General features: G+C 40.3%; 1 protein-coding gene across 1 annotated transcript in view; it reads right to left on the reverse strand.

Annotated features, from left to right (window-relative positions):
• Positions 1-21031, reverse strand: part of NARS2 (asparaginyl-tRNA synthetase 2, mitochondrial) — a 1353496-nt gene that overhangs the window by 1253141 nt on the left and 79324 nt on the right. The window contains exon 3 of the mRNA XM_044072015.1: positions 10968-11088. Within this exon, the coding sequence (XP_043927950.1) occupies positions 10968-11088 (121 nt within the window). The remainder of the gene's footprint in view (positions 1-10967; positions 11089-21031) is intronic.

Consider the following 21031-nt stretch of genomic DNA (forward strand, 5'->3'; position numbering starts at 1 on the left):
GTTGTTAGTAAATTCTATAGATTGGTTAATGTTGGTTTGAGATACGACTTTGGGAAGAAAGGAAGGGTTAGTTCTTAATGATACCCTGTCCTTATGAAAAACCAAATAAGGGGAACGGATGCAGAGAGCTTGAATCTCGGAAACCCTTCTTGCAGAAGTGACAGCCAGTAAAAATATAGTTTTCCAGGTCAATAACTTCAAAGAACATGAAGCAGACGGTTCGAAGGGAGGTAGTATCAAGGATGCCAACATTAAGTTTAGATCCCATTGCGGAGGAGGATGCTTTACAGGTGGTTTTAGGAGGAAAACTCCTCTAAGAAAGGCCTTGCATAACCTATGAGACATAATGTTATTGTCATGCAGGCCAACATAGCAGCCAGTTGTACTTTGACTGTAGATGACGAGGATCCTGAATGAAAAACCTCCGCCAGGAAATCTAAAACCGAATGTACAGGAGCAGTAAAGGGGTCAATATTTCTGGAATTCGCCCAAATAGAAAAACGTCGCCACTTGCTAGCATAAACAGTCCTAGTGGACGACTTCAAGGAAGAGACTAAAATGTCTCTGACTGAGTCCGAAATCATCGGTAGCCTGGCTAGGGTAGGAAGTGGAGCAACCAAGCAGTGAGGTTGAGAGAATGAATGGCCCGGTGCTGCTGACCCGATTGGTGGATCAAGAGATCCGGAACTGGGTCCAGATGCCAGGGCTGCACCAGAAGGTAACGATGCAGAGACGGAAACCAAATTTGTCGAGGCCAATATGGGGTAATGAGGATCAACTTGGCTCTCAAAACGGTGGCTTTCTGAATGACTTGTGGAATCAAGGGAAAGGAGGAAAAAGCGCAGAAGTCCCCGGCCAATCCTGGGTTAGAGAGTCTCTCAGAGGTTAGCCTGGAAGGGAAAGAGTGAAGAAATCGGGGCACTTGTTGTTTTGAGGAGGAGCAAAAGATCGCAACAAGGAGTGCCCACTTCAGAAAAATCTGATCCACTACAGATTGATTGAGAGACCACTCGTGAGGCATCAGAATGGATCTGCTCAGCCTGTCCGCTAATAGGTTGGACCTGCCGGGGATGTGCGTTGCTATCAGAAATCGCTGAGAAGAGATCGCCCACTGCCAAAGTCTGAGAGCTTCTCGACATAACGGATAGGACCTGGTCCCGCCCTGCTTGTTGATGTACCAGACTACAGACATGTTGTCCGTCTGCACTGCAATAGTCCCCGTGGGAAGAAAGTCGTTGAGGGCTTGCAACGTTAAAAGCACTGCTCTCATCTCCAGGACATTTATGTGCAGATGGTATTCTATGGGTTGCCACGTCCGTGGACCATCCTGCCCTGATAATGCCCCCCACCCGATCAGAGAGGCATCCGTAGTGACTGTGGCAACTGGAGGAGGGAATAAAGGGTCGGCCCTGATGAAGAAGAGGAAGATATCCACCAGTTCAGATGAGCTCGGCACGACTGTGTTACCAAGATTTCGTGCCTCATCGGGAGACTGTGATACGACCACTGCGTGAATAGCATCCACTGCAGAAGGCATGTGGAAGCGAGCCAGTGGTAGAAGAACAATGGCCGCAGCCATAAGACCTAGAACCTTCAGTATAAATCTGGCTTTGATCTTGTTGCTTTGCAAAAAGCCGAACAAATTTTTGGATGTCCAGAATTCTTTGATCTGTTAGTCTGGCTAACATTTTGGCGGTGTTTAACTCTGCGCCTATAAAGGTGATAGATTGGCAAGGCAGCAGAAAAGATTTTTTCAAGTTTACTGAAATTCCCAAACTCCTGCAAAGCTGTAGAGTGTAGTCTCTGGACTGAAGAAGCTGACACTTGGTGGTGGCGGAGAGGAGCCAGTTGTCCAAATAGGGAAACACCTGGAATCCTCGACGTCTCAGATGAGCTGTGACCACTGCCATGCATTTGGTAAACACTCTGGGGGCTGAAGTGAGGCCAAAGGGCAGGGCTCTGAATTGGTAATGACTGGTCCCTAGCAGCGGAGAAACCTTCTGGAGCGTCTGTGAATCTTTATGTGATAGCACGCATCCTGAAGGTCTATAGAGCACATCAGTTGTCCTTGCCCAGAAAGGGCAGAATGGACTGAAGCGTGACCATCCGGAATCTTGCCTTCTTGACAAATCTGTTCAGATTGCTTAGGTCTAATATTGGTCTCCAATCTCCCGTCCTTTTGGGGACCAAAAAGAATCTGGAGTAGACGCCGGATCCTACCTGGTCTGCTGGCACAGTCTGGACGGCTCTTTTTTCTAGGAGCTTTGAAACCTCCTGTTCTGCCAAATCCCTTTGACCGGGTGAGATGTCTGGAAGGGATTGAAGAGGTATGGGAAACCTTTCGAAGGGGATTTTGTAACCCTCGGATATAATCGACTGTACCCACATCTCTTGAGATAGGGATTGCCAGGCTACTGGGTACAGCGAAATCCTTCCCCGACTGCCTCCAAGGGTGGACAGTCGGGCAACACCTCAGGGATGCTGAAAGGGCTTCTCAGGAAGAGACTCCCTGTTGCCCTGGTTCTGAGGACCCCCCCTGCCTCTAGGGCGGCGTCTATTATTGTTACCCCCTCTGCCTCTGGGGGTAAACTGACCACATGTGTCCGGTGTAGCTCCTTGGGCTTTACGGAACCACATCTTCCCCCCCTTCTGACCCTTGGGGTATGGTCTAGAAGGAGTGGAAAACTGGACTCCAACGGCAGAAAGAGTTTTACCGTCCTGCTCACACCTGGTCAAGGTATCCTTCACCTGAGGTCCGAACAAAGCCGAACCATCAAAGGGGGTATTAGTGAAGGACGCCTTAAAGGGTCCAAAATTACAAAGCCGCATCCAGGCTTGGCGTCTAAGAGCAACTCCTGTGCCTGCGGCCCTGCTCGCTCCATCGGCCGCATAGGATATGAGCCGCATGGAGGAGTTAGATATGGAATTCAGGATAGCAAGCTGCGAGGCAATCTTTCCTGAGCCCCAGCAGCAGAAGGATCCTGGACTACTTCTCCCAGTTCCTTGAGAACATCTCGTTGAAGCCTGGTGAAGTGACAAAGATAATTCAGCGAGCATAGCAAAGGTCGCTGAAGAAAACATCCGCTTTCCATACCTGTCCATGGTCCTAGAGTCCTTATTAGGAGGATGGACAGGTACTGAAGGATCCGCCATTCCTTCTTAGTGGCAGCCGCCACCACCATAGCATCCACCGGAACACCCTTGGAAAGGAACTGTTTGTCCGAAGGGCCGTAATGAATTTGGATGGTCTTCTGGGGACAGGTTCCACAGAACCTGGAGCCCCACTTACGAGCCACTACCTGCATGAGTGGGTCGAAGGCGGAGACACCCAGGAGGTGGAGGGTCGGGATCCAAAGCCCCCAGGTATACCGACTCATCCTCGGAGGGGTCAATGGAGGCCAATTCCCCTCTGTTTGAGGAGCTCAGGATGTCTGAAAAAGAGACATCCTCAGAGGGGGATCGTGGGGAACCCTCCGACTCATCTAAGTCGGTATCAGATGTAGTAGACTCAGGGTAGTCTGTGTGTTTCCTCTTACACGTCCTCTTCCCAGGGGGTTCCCCTGCAGGATCAGGAGAAACTTCGGAAGAGGAGGAAATTCCCAGTGGGGAAACCTGGGGCGATGGATCCCTGGGCCTGTGAGCAAGAGGTTGGCAAGAGGCATCTGCAGGCACTGAAGAGGGAGGAGCTAGAGGGATGGACCGTTGACCAGGCTCAGAGGCCAGGACACTCCTCATCACCTCAAAGGCTCCTCTCCCCGGGAGGCCGGAACACACCCGCTCCGAAGAAACAGGAATGGCCGGCTCCAAAGAGAGAGAAGGCTCCGAGGCCGATGTCGGCGCCGAGCTTACCAAAGCCGAAGCTCCGAGAGGGAGAGCGGGGTGGGACAAGGGTCCGATGCCACTAGCCCCCTCGGAGCCGACAGTGGAAACCCGACGACCGGATCCCTCCAAGGAAAGTCTCAAGGAGGAGATCGGAGCCGAGGACGACGGAGCCGAAGGATGTATCGGCTCCGGCATCGAAACAGTCGCTGTCCCGAGAAGCTCCGGCTCCGAACTGCGGTGTGGAGTCGGAGGAGGAAGTTCAAGGATTGGGGCTATAGCCGAAGTCTGTTGAGACGGGCTATGGAGCATTTGGGCCAGTGCCTGAAACTTCAACAGCCTGCTTACCACCCTCTCTAAATCGTGGTCAGACAGCCTGGAAGATCTCAAGATCGGCTCCGATGGCTCCGCTCCGACAAAAGAGGAGACCCCGGAGCCGAGTGGATACTCAGTATAGAAGGGGACCGGGATCTCTTACAGGTCGAAGCCATCGGAGCCGAAGTCCCTTGAACCCCAGATGGAGCCGAGGATATCTCGCCCGATGCTGGATAAAGTGTCGGCTCCAGCCGGAGCCGACAAGGCCACAGTAGTCAGGGTATCGGAGCCGGTCGGCGCCGAACCCACTACTCGAACAGCAGATGTATCGGCTCCAGCCGGAGCCAATGTCGGCTCCGACAGAGCCGGAGCCACCGGAGGAGGCTTGGACACTGTAGCCTGAGCCTTCGGTGGTTTAGAAGGTTTTCCTGACCCTAATTTAGGAGGAGAACCTTCTGGCTTAAGTAAGCCTCGGAGGATGAGTTTATTCCTCCTTTCCTGCAGGACTCTCTGGCTAAAAGCATGACATAAAGCACAGGAGTCCTGCAGGTGCAAAGGCCCCAGGCAATAAACACAAGAAGTGTGACCGCCTGTCAGAGACATTTTCTGACAGCACTGGTCACACTTCTTGAAGCCTGAGACCTTGCCTTCCTTTGACATCCTAGGAGGATGGAAACATAAACAATCCCCACAAACACACAAATTAATCCCTTACACAAACACACAGGAAGGGAATAACCAATGGGGAAGTAGGCCTGACTAAAAAACTTTAGACTAAAGATTATAAAAAGTTTGAAAACAAGGGAATAGGGTGGGCTGTAACTAACTACAGACTAAACTGACACTAAAAGGGAAAAATAAACCCCTAACTACTCTTTTTCTTATTTTACAAAGAAAAACTTACCTCAGCTGGCAAAGGAGACCTCTTTCGCTAAGCGGCAAACGAGATCTGAGGTAGTTCCGCCTTGCATCATGGGATATAGGGTTGCCTCGAGCTGGTAAAAGGAGTTCTCGAGCTAAAGCAAGTGCCGAATCGGAGCCGAGGATCGGCTCCGAACCCATCCAGCAAGAATGAAGGCGAGATTGACAACTTAACATCAGTCCATTTATTTTGACTATGTCTTAGTGGAAACTTACAAAGCTTCTTATTAAGAAGGGGTTTGGATATGTAAGGTATGAAAAAGAGTGAAACACGTTGTGCTACCTGAGACACTATGTGCCACAATGTATGTGTGAATGTTGCCAAACCACTCCATGGCGAGTTGGCTTTTCACTTTTACAAATGCATTGACAAAGACAGTTACAAGTAACTGTGAGAAAGCAAAATGCATTTTTGTTATTTTTTTGTCAATGGAAAGGAAGACTAAAACACAGTTTTTACCTGAAAAGTCACATTAAATTCTATTACTGTATCACCTACATGAATTTACAAAGCTCCAAAGAAAGTTAAACATTAATGAAGCAATTTTTGTAGTGTATTGATGTGAGTACACTGTTTGTTGACACAGGCAGTTATACTTTCCGGTAATACTAATGAACTGAAGTGTTTTAACTTTGTGTTGCCTTTCATGGAGACAGTGGTCCCTCCCCATTAAGGTTGCAAATTGCCAGTGAGTAATATTTTGCGTTTAGTCTTTCAGAAATAGTGTCGGTGTTTTAAATATCCGTTTTTCAGTTTACATTTTAAAGTTGGTATTCCACAATTTCATTGAAGTGGGCATGGGTACATAATCTTCTTCTTCTTCTTTCGGCTTTTTCCCGGTTAGGGGTCGCCACAGCGGATCACCTTGTCCAATGGAGTTTTACGGTGTCGAGTTGCCAGCCCGTAACCTTCCACAGAAGGCACACTCACACGCACACCTAGGGCCAATTTAGAGTGTCCAATCCACCTGCAGCATGTCTTTGGGATGTGGGAGGAAACCGGAGCACCGGAGAGCCTGGCGACCACAGGGAGGACATGCAGACTCCGCACAGAAGGCACCCCAGCCGAGGATCAAACCGGAGAACCTCTTGCTGTGAGGCAGCAATGCTAACCACTGCACCACCGTGGCCGCCCTGGGCATGGGTACATAATAATGTATACAAATTTTATGTTAATCAGCATACAGATTTGTACCTATTTTTAATGGGCTTTGTCCAGCTTTTTGACATTTCCAAGTTGAGAGGTATACATGTATAATTTACTCAATCTCTGGATGGGTAGTTAAAGTCACCTAAAACCAGGGTGTTTGGTTGTATCTTGAGCGATTCAAGTAGATTCAAGTATGCAGTGTGGGTATCCTGGTTCATGGAGGGGATCCTATAACTGGCAATAACTTGGAGAGGGGTCTTACCTACAGTCAACTGGACCTGGATTAGTTCAAGGGAATCATTTTGTTTAACCAATCTAGAGGTGTGTTTATCTTGGATGAATATTGATATTCCACTTCCTTTAGTTCTCACACTTTCAGTTTGTGGTCTGAATGTGTGGAAGGCATTATAACCCAGTATGGCCGGGGTGCTTTCCGCGGACTTGAACCAAGTCTCTGTGACTACACAGATGTTAGCATCTTCTAAGGTGAGGGCTGTTTCTGGTGAGTGTAGTTTTAGGTTTAATCTCCTAGCGTTTAGCAGCATAATACTGATGTTGCTTTTTGAAGATCTTTTTATGCTAGGAATTTTGTTATGACATTGCCTAAAAAAGGCACTATGGGGGAGGCAACAGCCTTAGCCAGTAACTGAAATCCCAGAGGTGACAGACGAAGACCATCTCTGGCAAAGCAGCATGGTCTACCTACCATGTCATCCCAGGCTGACAGGTATGACACCAGAAACTAAGCCAATTGTTGAAGTCAATCATTTTTGTTTATACTGTGGTATCATCTTAAGTGAAGGTAGTATTGCTGCTCAAGGCTAGGGACATATCTGTTTAAGACACATATTCAGAGAGCTCAGTCATGTCTCTCTTCATACAGTCCAGTAAGGAACATCTCAAGTCATTCATACCAGCATGAACTATGATAGAGTCATAATGGTACTTGTTGTGGACAGACTTAAGCGTGTGTGTGATATGGCAGATCCTGGCACCTGACAGACAGCTGACCGTAACTTTCTCCTTGTCCAGCCTGGTGAGTGGTACAGCTGTATGTCTCACTGTGGTGTTGCCTATGACCAAAAAATGTTTGTTTAGATGTGATTTGCCTTAAGGACTTGTTTGGTGAGACACTTGTGCTTGTGATTTTGTGTGTATTGAGTGCTGTAGGTACTGTATTAGGTGCAGCATGCTTGGGTTTCAGAGGTCTCTGGTATTTAGGTAAATTTCTGGCAAGTACCTCCATGTATGATGGTTTATGTGTTGAAAGTGTGGTTTGTGCAGGAGGTGCAGTATGTGGGCTGACAACCTGTTCAGTGTCGCTGTTCTGTGGATGAGAGGACAAGGATTCCAAATTCTTAGTGTATATGCATCTCTCACAAATTGAACTAGAGTGGTTTAGGAGTAGCAGGTTGTCAGTACATGAGGTAATTGCAACACTGCCTCAAGATACCCATATCAATCAGGCTGGCAGAAGAAACACAGTTGGATTGACCATCCATAATACTAGGTGTAAATATGCTTACTTTAATGAGTAAGGATGTGGTTTAATTGAGAGTTTAATGGTGGGTGTATAATATTGGGGCCCTCAAGGGGTACGAGACTATTAGGAATTAGGAGATTTCAGTTAAAGTGACAAATACTGTAGAAAGCCAGGTGAGGTGCTATCCGAGCAGCTAAGTGCAATTTATGGGAGTCCTCAGTTGGAGCACAGGCAGCTTCTAAGGGAAAATAAATCTACTTTAGCTTTGGCATCTACAGCAACCAGTGGTTACTTCCACTGCGCGGTGCTGCGTGAAGGTGTACTACTCACAGATGCCTCAGACTGCTCATATGAAGATAGTAGAGCAGTGGTTAGTCGCCATACTCTGTGGAGCTGAGTTAAAACAGGCGCAAACCCAGGGCTTTTGTAGCAACTGTGTGAACCCTTTATAAAACAAGTGAAGCAATTATCAAACAAGCTGGCCAATGGAAATGTTCGATACTGAGCCTTATTCCAGCAATCTCCAACTCAGAAGGGTTCTTTGCTACACTATTTGCCACAAGGGTGCAGGGGGGCAATCTTAATATAAGATGGTTAGTTTTAGCACTCAGATAATGCCAGTCTAGATTCAACAAATCTGAATCTAGCCTATGCTACAAAATACACAAGTATTAGAAAATTCAAAGTGCAGGAAAACCAGTCCAAACAGTGCAACAGAAAATCAGTTAAAACGGCTAAAAAACAGTTAAAAATGTATATTCATTTACTTACTAAATGAATTTCTCTCTTCTGCATATGAAATATCCTTTTCTTGAATTTTCCTTCTCTAGTGAAACTGTAATATCAGGTGGGCAACTTTTAATAATTTGCTTAACTGTGTTACATAAGGTATTGAACTGAGCACTTTCAGCTAATCTTGTCAACAATAAGGTAATTTTAAAAACTACAAACAGCAACCAAAGAACATAGAACTTTTAAACTAAAAACAATAAATGGCAACCAGCAAATGCTGTTTTAGTGTCTGCTAGCTTGCCTCGTCATTTTAACAAAAATGTACTCTTTCTTGTTCACTAATGTATAAAAACATGACAAATGGTATTGTGGCTATGTAGTAATTAAAATAAATTCCAACTATTAATTCCAGCTGTAAGAGGACTGACACAGTCTGATAAATCCCTGCAACATAGCTACATTAAACATGGAGGAGGAGGGGGTTACAAAATAACAGAGGGCAGGTGGACCACTACAACCTGTCCTGGTACATTTAAACAGAATATGTACAAACAAGTTACAGCCACCCATTATATGATATCAATTCCCCCCTCCCGACTTGTAACAAGTCATTCATGACAAACATTTGCTAACCATAGTTCTCTCCTCCTTTGTCATCGACTTGCATCTTCAACAACAACATCAATCTTGGGTTTATTAATCTCTTCATGAGTAGTTGTTACAGAGTTGCAGACAGTCAAACTAAAATATAGAGATGTCCCTTTAATTTGCAAATGTTAAATCACACCACACAATTTTGTGTGTGCATGTGTACGTGTGTGTGCCTCAGTGTCCTCATAATTATCATGGCTTCTCTTAAGGCACTGACTAACAAAAATGACCTAGCCAACCACCAAATAACATCTGAACTGACCAACAAAACACAAACTACCCTTAAAGGTGTATACAAGTATACTATAATTGCTTTATATGTCACTTTAAATTCAGTATAACATTCCCACACTATAGTCAAAACTCCCAGTTGGTCACAAGTCTATATTTTTTTAATTCTTAAATGGATTCACAATATTTAAAAGTCTTGTTTCCACATAGTTTGAAAAAGAGCGGCTTCTTTGTTCTCCTTATATTGCAGCCAAACTTCCTCATTCTGTAGTTACCATCCCAGGCAGCCTTCCTTTATTGCTGGTGCCAGTATCATTTCTGGTGAGCAATCAATATCCAGGTAGTCCTCATCATAAAATAAGTACGGTGTTCAGGCTCATTTGACATTTGAAGCAACACTTCAATCATCATACTAAAGGTAGTAAATGCAACCATTAACTTCACATCTTCTCTGTGTCAGCTATTATTTAGTGATGTAATTTTTATTCCATGTGCCATCATGCTAAATGTAGAATCATTTGTAGATTTTATTTTAATCCACTTATTTATTTTTAAGCAATGTTTTGGCCACATCACCACAGGGACTTACTGTACCTAATAATCCATTCATTCATCTCCAAGCTCCAGCAATGAAGGATACCAAGGACTGAAAGACAAAACCCAGGGAACTAGGCAGTTATTCAGAGAGTACAATGCCTGCACTTCTTATATGGTTCAAACACTGGCATCACTATGACTATCAAATGCAATTCTGGGCCTTCTCCCAGATGATGTTCCAGTGGCAAGACAAAACCAACTCACTCTCCCACCCCCTGCCAAAAGGACATGTGAGCCATCATTGACCACTCCATCCCACCTCTTCTTGGCCAGCAACCAGGCTGCTAATCAGATGCAGGTCATCCAGGACAGCCAGCCAAAACCTCTACACCATGGAAGTGGTAAAAATAAAGCAATGCTCCACGGTCACCAGGATACATTTTATTTCCCTACAAATGTTGCTCTGTTCACCCATGGAAAATTACTTACAAGGCTAGCAAATTAAATGTAACCACAGCATGAAAAGACTAACTTTTTATCAGGTTAATACAAACCTGTGTGAATATACAAACCAACAAGTCTCATGTTTACATATCAAGAGTATGACTTGTAGCTCATGTACTTTAAAACCTATTACAAAAAGGCAAGAATGAGTAATAATAAGATGCTACTGAGAATGTCACGGAGGTAGTAAGACAGACTACATGAATACATAAACACATACAGTTCGGGCATTTGGCAAACTGTTTTTTGCTCTGGCAAGAAATAAAGGTTAAAAAAAAACATTTTCTATGGAACACAAAAGCTTACTGTAGTTTCATCTTATCAAAAGCTCAACTTGGTGCAAGTTACCGTTTTTCCAACTTCTGTGCATCCTTGATGTTGTTATATTTAAGGGGATGCGGGGTGCAGCCTGGCAAAACTGCTTGATTTTCAGTTGCTTTTTTGTGTTTCACATGATCTAACTATGATTAGATATCCTAAACCCCAATTTTTAACCACTACAAAGGTAAAAAGGATACTATAGAATCAACATTCCTTAATTACAACATGAACAGTACTGGTGAAACTAACTGCACTGTGTAACAAACAGCAAATTAAAATGCCAATATGTATGTGATATCGTACCACTGGATCACAAGGCCCAACAACTTTGATATCTTCAGCATGCAGCTCAATATTTTGCTTTGCATAAGTACTTTTCATCAGTTTTCCTCGGACTTCAACAGCACATCCATAGGTCAGATTTCTATATTAAATATTCAAGAGACGTTAAGACAAAAAACACACAAAAGAAAAAAAAAATCAGTTAGATTGATAGAATTAAAAGATAACTTTTGTCACATATTTTAAATAATTGACATGTGAATCAGTAACCTTATGATTCCCAGTCATATTAACTCATTCTTCAATGTTCTCCAACAGAATACGTCCTACATGGAAGAACAGAGGAATGAAAACATTCCTTGCAGAAGTTAAAAGTTAACATGTATTAATCCATATATACATTGTAATAAAAGCATAAACCCAAGCACTTGTGCTACAATTTTAACATTACTTTACAATTTTCACTAACTTAGTAAAATTCATTAAACACAAGTGTAAAAGCTGAAGTGGCCCAGTGGCTTTCTTCTCATCATGTGACTATCTCAGAATATATTGCGGCCTCACAACACCTGGCTAAAATTTGGTTCTCTACTAGGGCCAGTCTATGTGAAAACAGCATGTTTTCTCAGTGTCCATTTGGGTTTTTGCCAGGTGCTTTGGTTTCATCACACATTCCCAAGACATGCCTTAGGTGAACTGGCAGTAGGTGTGCATGCTGTTTTTGAGTACATATGTGCACCCTGTGACAGACTGGCTTTCTAAACAGGAATGATTTCTTTGGGTTGCACTCGCTGACCGACAGGCACTGGCTACACTTAATTGCTGAGCTCAAACAAGGTGGTAGAATGAAGATTTACAGCTGTATCTGCAACTCGGTTTTAAAGTGTAGTTCTCACCTGTTCAATCACTGTTGAAATTTCCCATAGTTCCAAGAACATGAACAAGCAAAACATTGCTCTTTTAAAGAACCTTATGCACTTGATTAAATCAATGCCTTATTTATTATGAGTCTATATGCATGTACGCATTTGTGTGTGTATGTTTATACTTTAACATACCAATCCCTCATTAACCGTCTTCTGAGAATCCTGGCTTGCACAGCCCTGCTCTGCACAACTCCAGGTTGTCTGTGTAGTTTATTTATTTATTTTTTTTTTCCAGAAAGCACTGTTGTGCTCTCTCTATAATTTCACTAGTGTGGATGGAGGCTGGTTTCCCTTTAACCCACCTCCTGTCCAGTTTTTGAAAACAGTGGTTGGGAGTAATGGGAGCACCCCCTGCCCTTGCTAACTTAATAAACAATAGAGGTAATTGGGGGGTATATAGAAAGTGCTACAAGGGAGAGCAAGGTTTTCAACATGTGCCTATGTATGTCATCAGGTAACTGCCTTCAAACCCTTATTATCAGACAAAACATGATTCCTCTCAATGTGTTATGTTCACATTTTTTCAAGTCAAAACAGCTCCAGTAAGAAATCCAAACAATACAAGATGGTAAATGTGGTGGAAAGAAGACTCACCACCTGACATAATGTGCTTCACGGAATCCCCCCAAAAAATATAATTTCATTGTGTCTAAGGTAACTGCAGCCAGCTTCCCTTTTTTCATGCCCTACTTAGTTTCCCTAAAGGTCACAATCAGAGATTTGTAGAGGGCGTGGATCTAACTTGGAGTAGTTTGCAAGCAGCTTTAGGATAGTTTTCCAAATGTGTTCTGGACCTGATCTGGAACTACACATGATAAGTTATTAGATCTAACAGCAGAATAAATAATCTCTTCACTTAGTGTTACCTTTTTCCTCCATGATCTAAAAACATCCACCAGAAGCACATTAACAATTTCCTTAAAATGGTGCAAAGTTTTACCAAAGCCTTTTGATGGTATATAGGCCTTTGGTTCAAAATCTGCACTAAAAGACATACTTACATAAACTTGTATTTCCATGTACTCACAGAAAATCTAAAGGATAGATTTCATCAGCCTAGAAAAAGCTGTTTTGATTCTTAGTATAATTTTCTTATCGGATTTAAGCATATCATCAATGCACCTGTGATCACCTGAAAAGTAACTACCAGCAAATGATCTGTCTTTTCGTAAACTCCACAGAACATTATATGCTACAGAGTAATTGCATGGACATGGCCTCCATGTGTTGGGAAGGGGGAGTGAGACATGTGCCTTTCCTCATCCCACTCCACTGCAGGGAGGCAAGTAAACATCAAAAGAATACCACAGCTCCAGACCAGCATCCATTTTCTGAAATATAAACAAGGGAAGACCTTGCAAGTGGTTTATAATCTATGGCAGCCAATCATATCAAGCTACCTCCTTTTGTGAAAGCAGAACATTAAACTCGATGGAACAAACCAGCTCTCCACGGAGAGGAGGAAACCTAATTTTCCAAAAGAATCTGGTGATGCAGCAATGACGTTACTTCGGTGAAATTCCTAAGCATTGTTAAAGAGATGGAGGTGAAATCACTCAGGAGTTTGAAGAGTAGGTCTTCAGAAGCTTTCTTCTTCCTAATTTTAGAGAAAAAAGTATCCCTAGATTCATTGCCTTATTTTATATAACTTTTACGTTATGCATATAATGCTTAATGCAAACTGGTATTACTCTGATGGTTATAAAGAAAACAGTCTTTCAAAAATGCATGACCAAACTCTGACACCTCACCATACTGTGTGGCAATGCTGCCTTTGTCCAGCAAATGCATGCTCTCTCTCTCTCTCTCTCTCATACAAATGTTACAGTTAGACATTTTTGAGTACTGAAGCCATATGTAATGGGTTTTAGATCTCTGACATTTTAAAGTTGTACTGTTTTTGCTGTCTGGCAGTGCACAGCTGTAATATTTTCTTTGCATTCTGAAATGTATAGCTGCACTGTTTTGACATATTTTATGTTACGGATTTAATTGCCCTCTTGCCCCGGCCACATTTCAAAACAATCCACTCAGATCAGTCTACAAACACAGTTAAAAATAAAAATCACATCTGCTGAATGAGTTGCAACTATATTAGCCTTAAAGCTTCTGGACTGAACTGCATCAGTTAAAATGTGCAGATGGGTATAATGACAAACAGGTCTTCCCTTAGGAATTAGCCCTCTACTGCATACATAAGTTTATTTTCTTTTTGCTCTAATTTATAAACAGTTTGTTAGACAACTAAACTTGCCTTATCAATATAATACTTGCATATTATAAGTGCACATGTATTTTACATGCTGCATGGATGACATTCTGAGTGTCCAACTGCTGTATTTGGGGGTGAAACATTATTTCTAAAGTTTTTTTTTTTGTTACTATATCATACAGGTTTATGAACCATCTTTGTTATATTCCCAAATCAGTATTTTTATGAACATATTTAACTATCAAATGACTGACTTGCAGCTGCGGTGGTGCAGCAGTTAGATTTGTTGCCTCACAGCAAGAGGTTCTCGGCTTCAGCTGGGGTGCTTTCTGTGTCGAATCTTCATATCCTCCCTGTGGTCATAAGGGTTTCCTCTAGGTGCTCCGGTTTCCTCCCACATTCCTAAGACATGCAGTAGGTGGATTGGACACTCTAAATTGGTTGTAGGTGCGACTGTGTGTGCAAGTGAGTAGTACGGATGACCTACCTCTGCAGGGCTAGCCACCCGGTGGTGTAAAAATTGGCTCGAAATGATTGTCACCGTTGAAGTGACACCCCGACCCCATATGCAAAATGGCAAAAGGGGTTGATGACAGATGGATGGATGGACTGACTTGACAAGTAAGGAGAACTAGGATAGTCAGTGTGACGTGTACTCCTCTGGGCCTGAATCCTCACCATTGACACTGGTGAGGGACGTCCACTTGGAGCAAAAATAGATCCACATAGTATTTCCAGATGCAGCTCTCTGTATCAAGCACAATTTCCCTTAAGAGCACACAGGGAACTCACTCAGTCCGAGTCTCTCTCTCGCCAGGTCCCCAGTAAGACTCCCCATGGCACAGCTATAAAGCTGAATCTTCAGCTGAATGTCCAAGCCAAGTCTGCCATCACTCTCTCTATGAAACAAGTGCTCTGTGTCCCTGCTTCAAGCAGCTGACATACACACACTTTGAGATCTGATTTACACACACAAAACTCTCTCTCCCCGGGGAAAGGCTGGCACAGATTTACTAGCTATGCCCCTATGCCCAGACTATAATGTAGTTACTGCCACCAGACATTTCAAAGTCAGCTACTCTAAGGCTCTTATAAGGGTATCCAATTACACTGAGTAAAATTAATATTAATACAAATGGTATTAGTTTTCAGGAGCGGCCACAGTGTCACCAAATAAATATAAGTACTCGTAAAGGTTAAACTATTCTCTAAAGGAACAGCCACAATAAGAAGTTTAAATACATTTAATAATAAATAATAACATAACATGAAAATACTAAATATCTATTTACAATCAACACTAGAGTTTCTATCACAGGAAATATTAAAATATAACACAGATGAATAGATTCACCCAGATACAGAAAAATACTTAACTCATCTCACTATATTTTCCTGGCTGATTCAAAGAATTACTATTTCCTGGTTAATGACTAAAGCAAGGCAAGATAAAGTAGGAAAGTGATCCTTCCATGTTAGGTGTTAAAAACAGACTGCTTCGAGACATCTGTTTCATCTAGTATTAAAAAGATCATTTTAGGCTGGATTACAGAATGACATCATATACATCTGGTCATCTGACTTCTGGTTCCCATACCACCCCCTTTATTAGAAACTGAACCAGAATCTTGCACATGTGTGTTATCATATTCACAGAGATGTGTTATTGCATCTGGAAGCCATAAAACCATTTCAACACCTTCCAGGGCAGCAATTAGTTAACTGCTACAGATAATGAAGAAAGCTTACTAGTACATAGATTTTGTTTCTGACTGCATTGAGACCTGTGAGACACAGTCTTTATGGCCTGCCAGGTAATTTCATTTCAGACTATTTTTCAATGGTAGCTGGACTGAGATTAACCTCTTCTCTTCCAGTATCCTCTATTACAATATTAATTTCAACAGTTATAATACATAAGCAGGTGTATTTCTTTTTTCCATCCAGTAGGTCCCACTGTTGGTGCATTGTTTTAGCACAAGCAGCTTTACAAATGCATGTTTCAACACAAGCATCTGTTCAAATCAGTTTGATATACAAATGACATATAATTCTTTACAAAACACCAGCTGACTATGCTGGCATATGTTACACATCCACTGCCTGACTTCTCCTGGCATAGCTAGCAATACCTCACATAATCACAGTCAGCAATACCTCACATCGTCACAGTCAGCATTAAAGAAAAACAAACCTGGCACTGTTCTGATTCAAGAGGATTATTTTTCAATATCAGAATATCAGTAAGCTAAATAACTAACAAATATTTCAGTTGAATAAGCCCATTACCCTGACAGAAGTTAAAGAAGCCTAAAAAAATGGTAAAGCTCCAGGGTTAGATGTTTTAAGTACGGAATTATATAGTCAGTTTCCATTAATTATTATTTTAGAATTACTGAGTCAAGCTTTCAGGATAATTCATGGGGACAAAATAATTCCTCCCTCATGGAAATTTTCTGTAATCTCACCTATACTTAAACAAGGAAAGGATAATAAGTTAGTCTCCAATTTCATTATTAAATGTGGACTATAAAATATTTAATTCCATTTTCGCCATAAGACTAAGAGATATAATAATTAAATTAACTGTTAAAGATCAAATAGATTTATAGTCAATAGATTAAAATACAATAATATAAAAAGGGTAGTAACTATCTTAGATTTAGCAAACAGAATGAATAAATTGGCCCTAATTAGCTTAGATATGGAGAGACCTTTTGATTCTGTAGATTGGAACTACTTGTTTAAAACTTAGAATCCTTTGCATTTCTAGAACAGTTTATTGGAATATTAAAAACATGCATAGAGTTAATCCAAAGCATATGTTAAAATTGGATCTTACATTTCTCAAGGATTCACATTAAACAAAGGCACAAAACAAGGGTGCCCCCTTTACTATTTGCATTAGTTATCAAACTCTTTGCTTATAATATAAGAGGCAATAGAAAAATTGATGGATTCTAAATTGTCGATCTAACATACAGCTTTTTCCAGATGATAATTTACTAATTGTAAAAGATTTTAATTATTTGATCGAAGAAATAGATGAAGAAATTGAAAAGTTTCAAGAAGTATCACTGCTGAAATTTAACAGAAATAAAAGTGAAACTTTAGTGTTAATTACTAGATATTAAGTTTAAAGATAGATATAAATATAACTGGGAAGAAAAGAATTAAAATATTTAGAAATAAAAATCTATCCAGATGTGAGTAAGATTATTAGTAATAATTCTGAAAAGTAATTGAAGTGTTGCTTCTTATTAAAAAATGGAATGAATGTTTTTTTTTACTTTTGAGGATAGGTTAGTGCTTATTAAAATTATTATACCACCCTAGATTTATACATATATATATATATATATATATATATATATATATATATATATACACACACACACACACACACACACATATATATATATATATATATATATATATTGTATTCAATAGCTTTAATACCTGATAAAAACATTTAAGGAAAATGGGAAAAAACTTTAACTTCATTCTTATAGTATCCTAAAATCAGAGTATTGCTTATAGAAATACTATAAAAGGTGGTATTAGCTTCCTAGATGTAGAAGCTTATTCTATTGCTACACATTCTAACTGTATTATACTCTGGATAGACTTGACCTACACTAGCCAATAGAAAACCATCTAGGAGCAGATTATACTAAATTCTTATAAGTTTATTAAAGATGATATATTACAAATATGTAATAATCCTTTCATTTGGTTAACAAACTTTACCTTAGAAGGAAATTAATTTCATTGTTTAGACTCTGCATATAAGAAATTAATTCTTAAAAACAAGTAAGAAATGTGTTTTTAAAACTGCATTAATACCAAAATGGATTTTTTTGTGTTTTCCTACTACACATACCTCTAGATTTAAGAAAATTCAGAACAATGTTAAAAATGAATTTACTAACAAGGAATGGATTTGTATTATGGTCTGACTGCTTTGAAAAAGGAAAAGCTAAGCCCCCTCAATATTTAATGAAAGAATACAAGTTAGATGAATCTGCTAGCCAGTTAATATTATCCTTCAATAAGAAAATAGCTGAATTTGTGGATAATATGAGTGAAAAGGAACATAACTTTATTCCCCTATTATATGAATATATGAATGCTGTTAGCAAAGGTCGACTGACATACAAAGGAAGCTTGTCCAAGCTAATCAGTTAAATATGAATATTACTACTACTACTCCTAATAATAATTTTGATGCAAAATTATGGAATTTTTTAGAAAGTGGTGGATTGAGTGACTCAACAGATGATAAGAATAAAGTTTGGTACTTCAGTTATTCAAACTTCATGTTTATACTGGAAAGTTTTTTATGTGGAAATATATACATAGAATGTTTGTTACTCCATATAACATCTGTAAGTTTAGTAAAATGACTTCTTCAGTTTGTTGGAGATGTAGTAAATATGTAAAAGCTGTTTGAATACATGGTTATGGATTGTGAAAAAAATAAATGTATATTGGGAAGAGAAGTGTGTCTTTAAGGGGTTATGGTCTAATGATTGTTCTTTAACTAGATAAGCAATACTACTGAACATTTTACCTCCCATATCTGTAAAAGCCAAAGAGCAAACACTCTTTTGGGCTCTCTTGGCAGTTGCCAGAAAAGTTATTATAAAAAAATATGGAAATCAAACTTAGTTCCTATGTTCAAAGAATTTTTAAATGTAACAAAAATACCATGTAAAACTGAAAAAAGAAGTGATCAGAATAAGATCTACAACTCATAGTAAGACCTTCAGTTGTTGGGACAGCCTTAAAGTGTTGCTACTGAAATGCCAAGATTCTTAATGTGTTAATTGTATAAAATTACATTGATGATTCAACATATTCCTAACACTGTATAACAATATGTGAAGTTGAATTTCTCCTTTCTGTGCACATATTGTAACCATGTTAAATTAATAAACATTTTCTTAGAAAAAATAATGACAGCAGCTACCTTAAATAGTATCATATTTACAATCAAGTGCAATAAAGAAGCTCAACCATTTTCTTAAAAGCAGTCCTTTGACGTCCACTGTATTAAAAAATGAATAATTCTGGCCAGGTAAGCTAGATAGATTATTAACCTCCTTTCAAATTTTATGCAGGAAGATACATCATTAACCGAATATTATAGTGATCTGCCATCTACAAAGTATACAATACAAGCATCAGCAATTTTAGTCTCGCTCATATGAAAACAGAAGCATGTTTAGTACCTGGGCACTCAGATCAAAAGCTTTTTTTACTTGTTATTTTAATGCACACAATATTTGTAGCAGAACAAGCAAAATATATTTGCCTTAGGACCAATTAGGCATATATGACAACTACAATACTCATTCCAACATAAGACCACTAGTCACTTCATTCCTCTGCTTCCTAAGCCACTTCCCCCAAAATTTGGAGGTTGTCAGCAGCTTCTTTTAAAAATGAATTACTACAGGCTTTGATGTTAATGTTTGATTTTGACATTACTTAAAAAAAAATCACACAGGAACACTCAGCATTTTAGTGGGATATTAGGTCATCTATCCATAGTTGACTGAGAACTAGGGTCAGTGCTCAGCTAAGTAAAACTGGAGGCAGATCACTTATATGACGTCAACTGTTAACTACTTTACCTTCCCAAGGGAGATGGAGAAATTCTATACAAATTCTATACAAAGACTTTATTTAGAAAAAAAAAAAGAGCCCAACATACAAAAACACCATGTTTCCTTTGATGATAAAGCTTTAATATTTCCCCATGCCCCCTCAAATATATGAAAAGCTAGTTAGAAGACTAACCTTGCAGAAAAATCAAAACAGTATTGTAGGTATTAATATTAAAAGTATACACAGTTAATTATACTTTGGATACTATACCACATTCAGGAGTATTACACCAAACTTTATAATGACACATTTCCTTCCATTGCTGTGAGATATGTAACTCATTACAGTTTTAAAACCTTATTTCCCCAAATACACCATTTATAGCTACTGTGTATAAACCAAGAACTGTTGACAGTCAACAGTGACTTCAAAATACTCAAAAGCTAAGGGATGTCTTAACCAGCTGAAGTCTACAAATCCCCTTCCTAGCCTCATTTGGACAAGTTTACTTTATCATCCAAGATGCAACTTATTACAGTACTGATAAAAAGGTTCCCCCACAATGCAGCTCATAATGGCTTAGTGCACTTGGATTATAAAATAGATAAGACTGTGAAGGCCACTAAAAACAAAAGGCTTCCCTCAATAATACATCCAAATCACTAAGGTTCTTCAGCCCTGAACAAACACAGGGCAACTTTAGACAAGCATCTGATCTTTTTCTACATACTACTGACATTAAATTTGCAAGATTAGCAATTATCTGGGAAGATAGCATAAACTACAATATTATTAAAGTTAAAAGAGCATCATTTGTATTTCAGGCCCTTACAGGCCAATTAGCTTTCTGAATGTGGATTTCAAGACTCATATACCCATGTGGGCAATAGGAATAAAACAGCTTTGGCCTTCCCTCGTATATCCAGAAAAATGAGGCTGAATCTTACAGATACAAACATTCTCAGCAGCTAAACATACTTTTGCTATACACACAACCACACTGAGCTTTAGAAGTTGTACATTAACTAGGTTGATGATTCACATATACAAATGAATACAGTGTTTGGTCAACCATTGCTTTGGTTGACAGCTGAAAGTGCAGGGTTTCTTGGTCGAATGTCTTTTTTGTTGCACGGATATTTTGTTGGGTATTTGCTGCATCAAAACAGGAAAGTGGGATATACACTAGGAGAGTGTGTGTGTGTAGGTTAGGGTAAGGGTTAGGAAAGGGAATAGAGTGAGTGAGTGATTCTGTGTGTTTATGGTCAGGGTTAGGTTAGGGGATAAACAATGTGTACCCTTCCTATAACACTACCACTACACAAGACAGCTCG

The sequence above is a fragment of the Protopterus annectens genome, chromosome 5.part0 (assembly GCF_019279795.1).
Source record: "Protopterus annectens isolate FY-2018-M chromosome 5.part0, PAN1.0, whole genome shotgun sequence".
In the NCBI taxonomy this organism is placed as follows: Eukaryota; Metazoa; Chordata; order Ceratodontiformes; family Protopteridae; genus Protopterus; species Protopterus annectens.